General features: G+C 39.8%; 1 protein-coding gene across 1 annotated transcript; it reads left to right on the forward strand.

Annotated features, from left to right (window-relative positions):
• The first annotated feature begins 3243 nt into the window (after positions 1-3243).
• Positions 3244-11261, forward strand: LOC113089574 (uncharacterized). The gene is made up of 6 exons (XM_026256050.1): positions 3244-3379; positions 5116-5153; positions 5307-5345; positions 6303-6352; positions 6443-6757; positions 7385-11261. The coding sequence occupies exon 6, from the start codon at positions 7386-7388 to the stop codon at positions 11259-11261; it is 3876 nt and encodes a 1291-aa protein (XP_026111835.1). The 5' UTR covers positions 3244-3379; positions 5116-5153; positions 5307-5345; positions 6303-6352; positions 6443-6757; position 7385.
• The last annotated feature ends 689 nt before the right edge of the window (positions 11262-11950 follow it).

An 11950-nucleotide genomic window follows, 5' to 3' on the forward strand; every position in this document is an offset into this window, starting at 1 on the left:
CACCGGGCGAAATATCGGCCGAAAAATCGCATAGACAACGCATTACGGCCAACTTTGACGAATCGTAGCTCCGAGAGAGAATTTCGCAGAAACATGTGAATCACCACATTTGGAGAGGCTATCAGGCTGTGCGAGAACATACCTCGCAAAGGGGTACAAGTTGTACCCCTGGGGTGCTAGAGACCCCCAAAGTTGCCCCATAGACATACTATGGTGCGGGATCGCCCATGAAACACTGTGTTTTTCCTACTATGGGAAATTACCTAGGGATTTTGTATTGAACATAACTCTGCATCACAGTGTCATAGAGACAAGGGGGTGGGCTCATTTGAATCAGGCAACCAATCAGAATCTCAGGATCATTATGAAGCTATCAAGCCACGCCCTAGCAACCATATAGAGCACCATAGCAACAAGCCCCATAGACTTCCATTGAAAATGATAAAATGAATAACTTTGGATAGAAGCGTCATAGAAACATGAGGGTGGGCTCGATTGACTTAGGGCAGCAAACGGCCAATCACTAACTACCTTCAAGACTTCCTAGCCACGCCCTAGCAACCATTTAGAGCACCCTGGCAACCCAAAATATAGAGGGATATCTTAACATCTGAAAGACATAGAAGCATGGGGGTTGGTTTATATTGGTGAGCAGCCTTTGAAGTATCATCATTGGCAGCTGCCAGGCCACTCCCTAGCAACCAAACACAGTACCCTAGCAACCGTTTTGCAAAATCTATATCTCCACATCAGTACATCGTAGAGGCATGGGGGTTGGTTTATATTGGCGAGCAGCATTTGGAGTATCATCATTGGCAGCTGCCAGGCCACTCCATAGCAACCAAATAGAGTAGCCTAGCAACCAATTAGTAAGTCTTATATCTTTTCAACAGAAAATCGTATCAACATGGCGGTTGGCTCTTTTGACTCACGCTAGTAAACAGGGAATCCAGCATGCTAGTCATGCTAGCAGTTAATAGCTACATGCTAATAATGATTAGCTAAGTGCTAAAATGGGCTAAGAACTTTATAATAACTACATAGTTACCCTCTGTGACAACTACCAACCACCAAGTAACATCATGACAACCAGCCCAGTTACCATAGCAACTGCCTAGCAACCACCCAGGTTACCCTAGCAACCACATAACAACACCCTAGCAACCACCCAGATTACCCTAGCAACGGCCCTAGCAACCATCATGGGGACCCTAGCAACCGCCCTAGCAACCACCCTGGGTACCCTAGCAACCACATAGCAACACCCTAGCAACCACCCCGATTACCCTAGCAACCACCCTGGGTACATTAGCAACGGCCCTAGCAACCATCATGGGGACCCTAGCAACCGCCCTAGCAACCACCCCGGGTACCCTAGCAACCACATAGCAACACCCTAGCAACCACCCCGATTACCCTAGCAACCACCCTGGGTACCCTAGCAACCACCCTAGCAACCACCCCGTGTACCCTAGCAACCACATAGCAACACCCTAGCAACCGCCCCGAATACCCTAGCAGCCACCCTGAGTACCCTAGCAACGGCCCTAGCAACCACCCCGAATACCCTAGCAACCACCCTGAGTACCCTAGCAACGGCCCTAGCAACCACACCGGGTACCCTAGCAACCACATAGCAACACCCTAGCAACCGCCCCGAATACCCTAGCAACCACACTGGGTACCCTAGCAACAGACCTAGCAACCATCATGGGACCCTAGCAACCGCCCTAGCAACCATCCTGGGTACCCTAGCAACCATCCTGGGTACCCTAGCAACCACATAACAACACCCTAGCAACCGCCAAGATTACCCTAGCAACCACCCTGGGTACCCTAGCAACGGCCCCAGCAATCATCATGGGGACCCTAGCATCCACAACTAAATCCTAGCAGCTGAGTCCTTAGCCATCTTCAAGAATCGGGTTAAAACACATCTCTTCCATCTTTATTTAAACCTCTAACTTTATCACTCAATATTCTAATTCTATTTTTAAGAATATCTAACTAGCTTTCAAATCTTTTTATATTCTGTTTTCTTTTCATTTATTATACAATTAACAAAATCAATAAAGACCTCTAACAGTAGCTTGCTCTATACTTTTTCTATTCTATCTGTTTTCATTTTATTTATTATACTATTTAAAAAGCCCTTGCTATGTCTACTGTGTTTAAGCTAACTGAGACTTGTTATAGCACTTGTGTATCATTGCTCTTTTGTTGATTTTGATTGCTTTCAATGTCCTCATTTGAAAGTTGCTTTGGATAAAAGCGGTTGCTAAATGACTAAATGTAAATGTACATGAATGAAATTTGTTTACTGATTATGATGAGAACATGATGGGGTACTTTTATTGGACAAGGGAAATTATATATTAAAAATATATACTGTGGCATGTTATTAGTATATAAAATCTTAAAGAAATCAGTAAAACAAAAAGTCAAAAAAAGTGTTCTTCATAGTGATGTGTATATATTATATTTTATGTATGTATCATTGCATTACATTGCATTACATATGTATATCAATATATTACATCAAGGTATATCCATCCAAACATATTTTACATTTCCTTGGTTTTGTCTGCATTAGAGGTGGGAATTTCATATTTAAAGAATTGAATTGTTCTGGTTGTAATGATCCTTGTTCCTGAAAAGTAAAAAAATATATATATCAATATATATCAATATATTACATCAAGGTATATCCATCCAAACATATTTTAAATTTCCTTGGTTTTGTCTGCATTAGAGGTGGGAATTTAATATTTAAAGAATTTAATTGTTCTGGTTGTAATGATCCTTGTTCCTGAAAAGTAAAAAAATATATATATCAATATATATCAATATATTACATCAAGGTATATCCATCCAAACATATTTTAAATTTCCTTGGTTTTGTCTGCATTAGAGGTGGGAATTTAATATTTAAAGAATTTAATTGTTCTGGTTGTAATGATCCTTGTTCCTGAAAAGTAAAAAAAAAAAAAAAAAAAAAAAAAAAAAAAAAAAAAAATATATATATATATATATATATATATATATATATATATATATATATATATATATATATATATATAAAGAATGCTAATATATGATTCATGATCTTAAAAAAAGAAGAAGAAAATTTGAATTTAACTTTTCCATATGTGGAACCTTTAACTGATCTTTAATTTATAATATTAAGGCGTGGTGGACACATTCAGAAAAAAAAAAAAAAAAAAAAAAAAAACGTCTCCCTGGGCTCTCTCTTTCGTAAATGGATGGAAGAGTAACGCTGCACATGACTATTGGCTGCAGCTGAACTTCGCGTGCTGATTGGCTGATCAATACTGAGATATAGGGGAACAACGTCAGATGTTCCAGAAATCTCCCTGAGGTAAGTAGCAGTGGTTTACTTTTCTAACGTCTACCTTTAATAACGAATTTTAAGAAATAAAATATGTTGCCCAAGTGGTCTAAGTTTGTGATTATATTAGCTCATTCTGAATATTAACGCAATATTGCATGAAACTGTTTTTTAAGGCATTTTAGCGGAGTTTAGTCATTGACGTTAGGCCGCTGCATATAGATGGTATCTTTTTCTGGTTTAATGTACTTTTAGCACAGTATTTCGTAATATTAATCGCCTGTTTAAGAAATACTTTTGTTTGAGATGATTGTGAGGCATTATAAATCCATGGGGCCTGATTTATGATGCGTGTTGAAACGTGATTAATGCACGTCTTTTCTGATGTTCCATAAACGTCTATATGGTGTTTTTTCGCTGATTCACGAGGTGAAAATAGACAGAGCTCTGTAACTACACACAGACCGCCGTGTCTGACACGTTAGTGTATGCGAAATCGGCTCAGATTCACACACGGAATCCGTGTGAGTTGATATTAACGGGACTTCTCCGTCTCGCGGACGGCTTCCCGCTTTGATCTTAAATGAGCGCGAAATCTTTTTTTTTTTTTTTTGGGCCGCCGGTTTCCTGCTTTAATGCGCTTTTAGGGCAGCAATTCACAATGTTAACAGCCTATTTTATAATTACTTTTGTTTGAGATTGTTGTGAGGCAATAGAAATCAGTGAGGCCTGATTAATGCTGCGTGTTGGGCCTATTTTCTGCTGTTCCATAAACGTCTATATAGTGTTTTTTTTCACTGACTCACAAGGTAAAAATAGACAGAGCTCTGAAACTACACACAGACCGCCGTGTCTGACACGCTAGTGATGGCGAATCGGCTCCGATTCACACACGGAGTCCGTGTGAGGTGATATTAACGGGACTTCTCCGTCTCGTGTCGCTCGTGGGTGCGGACGGCTTCCCGCTTTGATCGTAAATGAGCGCGAAATTTTTTTTTTTTTGGCCGCTGGTTTCCTGCTTTAATGTGCTTTAAGGACAGTAATTCACATTATTAACCGTCTATTTAAGAATTACTTTTGTTTGAGATTATTGTGATGCAGTAGAAATCCGTGAGACCTGATTAATGCTGCGTGTTGGGCCTATTTTATGCTGTTCCATAAACGTCTATATAGTGTTTTTCAGCTACACGTTGTGTCTTTTTTCATAATTTATGATTGGAATATAATTACAGTACTTTTATAATGGTAATGTTTTCTGGTTTTAAGTCAGCAAGTCGAAGTGAGAACTTCTAGGTTTGAATCGTGGACTATTTAATTCATTTATCTTAAGTAATGGGTCAGGGAGGAGAGACGGTGTTATGATCTGTTCATGTGCACCGAATGCAGAGGAAGAGCAAACTGAAGTTGTGTTCTATGTTTGTGACCAATACTGCATTAATTTGAGAAACAGTTGTAAAGCAGTGGTATTGTAACATATTTTTTCCTTAACATAATTTATAATTAGAAATGAATTATATAATTAAGAATAAACTTTAATTGTCAGTGTTGAAAAAGGTTGTGATGCTTAATATTGTGTAAAAAAAATTGTGATAAACTGGGATGCATTTTTTAAAGTAAATGTAATGTTTACATTAAGAATAAAATTAGATATTTTTTTTCTGGTTTAAGTCATAGAGGGTATACTGAAAGCCGTAGACTTGTGTTTTGTTATTAACTGTCCTTCTTATTTATTCCTTTTTTTTTTTGTCCATTCTTTCTTTGTTTAGATTGATCATTGAGCTTTATCTCCTGAGCAATTCTTGAGGTTTGTTTGCATTTTTTGGTTTTTGTAAATTCAAAGGGGCACTATGGAGGATTAAGAAAATGTGAAATCTTGTAAATCAGTCTTTGTAGTTTATGAGGCCAACCGATTTTAACAAGTTATTTCTGACAGTTTATTTTTATTTTCTGATTACAGCATTTTGAGCACTACAGACTCTTCACTGCACAATATCCGGTAATTATTTCTATTTCCTATATTGATACCATATGAACAGATGACAAAGCAATATTAATGAGATCCTACTGAGTCATCGATGCACTATAGCGCTTCAGAACCTGTGACTAGCATGTGGAATTCTGTGAAAATCACTGGAGAACGTTTGTAGGCCTCAATGATTTTACCTTGCTTGTAATTTTTCACAAAGTTAATGAGAGACTTATGAAATTATATTAATTTGGTTGGGAACCATTCCTTTTAAGTTGTTGTAAGTTATAGATAAAACATTTTCCCTCCTAAAAGATAGCACCAGTTTATGTTATAGCCATTGGGTGCATTCAAAGTTGCATATTCTCTAAGTAGATTCTTATGAGTAATAATTTGCAATCAATAAAAAATAGTCAAATACGTGTGGTATGTATGCAGATGTACTACATTTGTCATGTTATCACTGTCATGTGAGCTACAGCATCAGTTACAATGCAATTCACAATTTTGCTTCTGTGGGCTCATGGGATGGACTAAACTAAAGAATCCCAATAGAAGTGGTATGTCAGCGAAGTACTTTTCATCTACTGCCTTTTACCCTACTATATAGTAGAGAAGTATACATGTTCTGATAATGCCCTAGACCTTTAAAACCAGGTAAATGATAATATGTTGAACAATGGCTGCCTGTCTGTCGCTTAGATTTTGCCATATTGTTTGGCAGTCAGTATATTATATTGACAGTGTATTATATTTTGCTACTTATGTCTTTTGCATCCCTGAGGAACCTCTTTGGCCAATCAGTTACAGTAGCTTTAGGTTTGGAATATAATTAATTTCTATTGGAAATCTGACCATAAAAAAAATATATATATATATATATATATATATGGATGCCTTTGCATATTTAACTAAATGTTAGTATTATTGATTTTATTTCACATACATACGCTATGCTTTATTGTGTATTTGTTTGTTGTTTTGCAGACCATCTATTCAGAGCACGACCTGCATTTTTCTCTGCAGCTGAACGCCTGGTTAGTGTGCAAAATGCCTAAATGATGCTTTGTCGTTTTCTTTTCAATATAATTAGCATTATAGTTGCCTAATATGCATTTCTTTTCTAGGTTTTGGATTTTCTCCAAGCAGCAGTTCTTCTGTATTGTTCCTGCCACCCTTCCTCTTCCCTCCCCTCCCCAACCCCTCACCCACCACAAAAAAAAAAAAAAAAATAATAATAATAATAATAATAATAACTTGTTGATAATTTGTTCAAACACTACTGTTCTTATAAAAGTTCAGTTCTTTTGATACTAGGTTAATAACTGGTTTAATATACTATTGTTCTTTTCTTTGGTAAAAAAAAAAGTTTGTTTTCTTGTCAATTAACGTTTTTTTCTTGAGAATTCTTTGCAGGTTGCATCGCTTCAGCAGTTCGTAAAGTAAGTGACTGAAAATAAATACAAAAATGCTTATTGATTACAGTGCTTTGAGACTATCATTAAAACCATTTTACAGTAATTTTTAATCAGAGATCTGTTCAAACTTGTAATGAAGAAAAGGTTCATTTGGTAAACACTAATGTAAGAGACAATGTGAAATTATCTGGTTGTTATTATTATTATTATTATTATTATAATTATTATTATTTATTATTATTATTATTATTATTATTACTATTATTGAAAAACAATCCGAACAGATGTTCAAAATGTTAAACTTGGATCATTTAATCCCATTTAGCTACATAAAAGGTTGAGTACAATGGTCATAAAATTAGCAAAAAGCAGGAAATTAACTAAATTTACTTTAATGTTGAGTATTTTTGAAAATTAAGCATTTCTTTCTTTACATGCATGGAACATGAGATGGTGTTTTCAGATCATCTCTACAGAGAAAGCATCACATTTACACAATTTCCTTGTCTGTATATGCTTGTGGGGTTGTAGAATTCCCAACTCCTTGACCAAGTTGTTTATTTCTAATTAATGGGTTAGTCAGATATGTCATTAATTATTCTGTCATGCCTTTGGTCAGTTTTCTCATATTTTGCCTTTGATCTTTTGAAGGATGCCTCGCAAAGGTAGGAGATCCCAGGCTCAGAAAGTTCGTTGGACGAAGTTAGAGCTGACAGGACAGACGAGCGTTAGTAAAGATGTTGCTCAAGTTTCTGATGGACAGCAGTATGAAGATGGCGACAACACACCTAGAGTTATATCCGTGCAGGCGTCTCACTGCCAGAGTGATGCAAGGTATGATGTTTTCTCACGAAACACTCAGTGCACATGTGTAGCTCTGACATTCCTTGTGTACCACAGTGAGGGAACTTCGTTCGAACAGCCTGATCTTGATAGGGTGCTAGAGGAAGGGGATGCTCTGTATGTTGGCATTAAAATGCAGCTCATTGCTGAAGGAAGATTCAGACAGGATCTTTTAAGCATGGCTGAAGTACCTCTGAACATCTCAACTTCTAACCACAACTACAGCGTCCAAAAGTCAGAAGTTGTGATGGGGTATCTAAGAGACAGAGGAACTCAGGAAATGGATGCATGGTGGATTCCTCTTGATGAAAGACTTCAGTGTCTATCAACAGATGTCAGCCATGCACTGCTTATTGTTTCTCCAGAGTGCTTTGCTGTGTTCAGAGACAGATCTGGAAGATACGGATATTTTGATTCACATTCCAGAACTGCTGAAGGTTGGCCACATCCCACTGGTGATGGGACGGCAGTTATGCTAACTTTTACCAACCTGCATGACATGACCAACAGATTACTTGAGCTTTTTTGGAATCGTGGTCCTCAAGCTTGCTATGAATTCATGGCTGTTTCATTTGAAATGGAGCAACAGTCTGAGGAACCATGCTCATCAGCAGCATGTGTTTCAACATCACAAGTAACTTGTTCTGTGCCAGAAACACAAACAACTGCTGACATCAGAATCCCTGAAAATCTTGTCCTGACAGATAACAAAAAACAAAATGTCATAAAGGTTTTAAAGACAAACAAACAGCGAAGAAGAAAAGAACTGCGTAAAATTGCGAGTAAAAAGCAAGAAGCAACACTTGAGAAAACTGCTCGACATTTTGAAGTTCGGGGAAAAAAAAGAGAATACGAGAGGGAGAAATATGCCACCAATTTGCATTTTCAAAAGAAGAAAATGGAGGGTACAAAAAAGAAGTATGATCAAGATCCTTTTGCCAGATTCAAAAAACTGGAGTGTATGGCCAAGAAGTACAAAACTGATGTTGTCTTCCAGAAAAAAAAGAAGGACTACATGGTGAGGAGGTACAAGACGGATGATTTTTTCCAGAGGAAGATGAAGGATTACATGTTCAGGAGGTACAAGACAGATCATCTTTTCCAGAAGAAGATAAAGAACTACATGGACAGGAGGTACCACACTGATGCTATTTTACAGAAGAAGAAGAAGGAATACATGGTCAGGAGGTACAAGACCGATCATCTTTTCCAGAAGAAGATGAAGGACTACATGGTCAGGAGGTACCACACTGATGCTCTTTTCCAGAAGAAGATGAAGGACTACATGGTCAGGAGGTACCACACTGATGCTCTTTTCCAGAAGAAGAAGAAAGACTACATGGTCAGGAGGTACCACACTGATGCTCTTTTCCAGAAGAAGATGAAGGACTACATGGCCAGAAGATATGCAGGTGATTCAGAGTTTAGGTCACATCACATTCTACGTTGTACTCTCCAGAAGAAACAGAAGTGTTTTACTGATGCTGGATTCCACATTCTTCACAAGTTGAGATGTGCATTAAGGATCAAGAGAAAATACAGGCCATACATTCGCTCCAGCCAGGATATTCCCAATTCTGATGCGACAAACCAGTCTGTGTCCAACAGCTTGATTCAGAAGGCCATATCTGCATTTCGGTGTCAAATTCTGCATGGTCCAACTTTCATCTGCACAGTCTGTCACAGGGCTCTTTTTCCAAATCAGGTTAAGATGTGTAATAGAACACAATATGTCAAAAATGTTCATATTACAGCCTTTTGCTTAACCGGGAAATATGTTCATGCTTGTGACAGTGCCTGCTCAGTTCCTTGTGCAGTTCCAGATGAGCGAAGACAGGAGTGGATCTGCCACACCTGCGACAGCCATCTGAAGAGAGGATCCATGCCTTCTATTGCAGCGGCAAACAGACTTGAATTGCCACCCATCCCTGCAGAACTGCTTGAGCTGAACGTACTTGAACGACAGCTTATCGCCAAAATTGTTCCTTTTGCAAAAATAGTTGCATTGCCAAAAGGACAGCAGCGATCAGTGTATGGCGCTGTTGTGTGTGTGCCCTCTGAGGTGGAGAAAACCGTTAACTGTCTCCCAAGGCCTAACAGTGAGTCCCAGCTCCTACAGGTGAAGCTGAAAAGACACATCAAGTTCAGAGGATACCAACACTTCCATACAGTGAATATGCACAATGTGCTAGCAGCATTAGCAAAACTGAAAGCGATGCATTCAGAATATAGGGACATCTCAATTAGTGACGCTACCACATTTCAATTTCTCCCTGATGATGAGCTGCATGACACAGAGGAGAAACAGGAAGTTGTTGTGTCTGAACAGGATGAGCAGCATGTCAGCACAGAAGAAAAGGATGAGCTCAGGCCTGGCCTCACTCTGGACACATGCATGCAGCCACTCGACATTGGACAGGACTTGCTGTCGTACGGTGAGGGAATCTTCAGCATTGCGCCTGCTCAAGGGAAAAAGCCAGTCGGATTTTTCAAGGTTCCCAAATTGGAAGCCATGGCCTTCCCCGTACAGTTTCCCACTGGACAGAACACAATTGATGAGGCACGACAAGTTGCATTATCACCAAGCATGTATTTCAATGCTAGACTGTTCTGCGTGGATACTCGTTTTGCCAAAGACCAGAGTTATCTCTTCTTTGCGCAGTTTGTCACTGAAACGCACATGGCTAGAAACAGCATGTCTATCCAGTTGCGAAAGGGCAAACCCGTTACAAAAGATGGACGTAGAATCTCCAACAAGCTTCTTCAGGATGATCTTGAGGTCGAAAGACTGGTCCACAGCCGTGACGCAACAAGGTTTATGCAACCCCTGAGAGGCACTCCATCTTATTGGGAGAAAACGTTGAGAGATCTACAGGCCATGATCAGGCAGTTAGGGAATCCTACTTTTTTTTGCACATTCAGTGCAGCCGAAATGCGATGGCCAGAAGTGATAACGGCAATCAAGGCTCAGCAAGGTGAAGAGGTTGCCTTTTCAGAGCTTGACTGGACAACGAAATGTGAAATCCTCCGAAGTAACCCCGTCACCGTCATGCGGATGTTTGAAAAACGAGTGGATGCATTAATGAATCATCTGCTTTTGTCACCTGCTCAACCCATCGGCGAAGTCGAGGATTACTTTTATCGCGTGGAGTTTCAAGCTAGAGGAAGCCCACACATTCATCTGCTGGCCTGGGTAAAGGGGGCACCCGAATTCGAAAATCAGTCCGACCAAGTAGTGTGTGACTTCATTGACCGTTACATAACCTGCCAGTTGCCGGACCCTACCACCGATCCCGAGCTTCATCAAATTGTCACCGAAGTTCAGCTTCACAGCAAGAAGCACTCCAAATCTTGCAAGAAAGGAAATGTGTTGTGTAGATATGGGTTCCCTAAACTTCCCATGTCAAGCACCACCATCACCCGTCCACGACCACAACGTCCTGAGGAAGATGAAAACGAAGACCAACACCACCAAGAGAGAAAGAAGAGGAGACAGGACGCTCCACAACGTCCTGAGGAAGATGAAAACGAAGACCAACACCAACAAGAGAGAAAGAAGAGAAGACAGGACGCTGCTCGAAAAGCAATGAAAGAAGCCAGGAACAAACTCAAGCCAGTGTGGGACTTGTTTAAACGATCCCCAGGCCTCCTTCGACAACTTGTCAGACTTGCTGACCAAATGTAATCTGTCCATGGATGATTACTGTAAATACTCTGAGGCACTGTCCACTTCAAACGTGATTTTGCTGAAGCGTGATCCAAAGGAGGCTTGGGTGAATGGATACAACCCAGATTTGCTGAGGGCATGGAACGCTAACATGGACATACAGTTCGTTCTTGACTCTTTCAGCTGCATCATGTATATGTTGTCCTACATTTCCAAGCCAGAACACGAAATGAATGATTACCTGAAGACCGTGATCAAGGGTGTTCGTGAAACCAATGTTAACGAAGAGGACGAAATGAAGCAGATAATGCAGGCCTACTCCAAACACAGGCAAGTCAGTGCTCAGGAGTCTGTGGCACGGACATGCAGCTTACCATTGAAGAAGTGTTCACGAAATGTTGTGTTTATACCGACGGATGATGATGCCCTGAGGATGAGTTTGCCCCGTAGTGTCCTACACAGCAAAGATCCTGATTCAGAGGATGTCTGGATGTCAGGTATTATAGAGAAATACAGAGCAAGGCCTCGAACACTGGAGTTTGAAAAGATGTGCCTTGCAGACTTTGTGTCTAATTACCGTGTTGTGTATGGTCGGCAAACTAAAGGAAAGAATGTCCTCCCACTGCTCAACGGTATGGGATTCATTCAGAAGAGAACTGTTGGTAAGGCTGCAATTGTCAGGTATGCTCGCTTTTCGGAGGAGAAGC

Source organism: Carassius auratus, unplaced genomic scaffold (genome assembly GCF_003368295.1).
Source record: "Carassius auratus strain Wakin unplaced genomic scaffold, ASM336829v1 scaf_tig00050312, whole genome shotgun sequence".
Lineage (NCBI taxonomy): Eukaryota > Metazoa > Chordata > Actinopteri > Cypriniformes > Cyprinidae > Carassius > Carassius auratus.

What these genes read in the sequence shown, in the direction of transcription:
- LOC113089574 (XM_026256050.1), top strand. Translation starts at nt 7,386, where the DNA reads ATGCCTCGCAAAGGTAGGAGATCCCAGGCTCAGAAAGTTCGTTGGACG.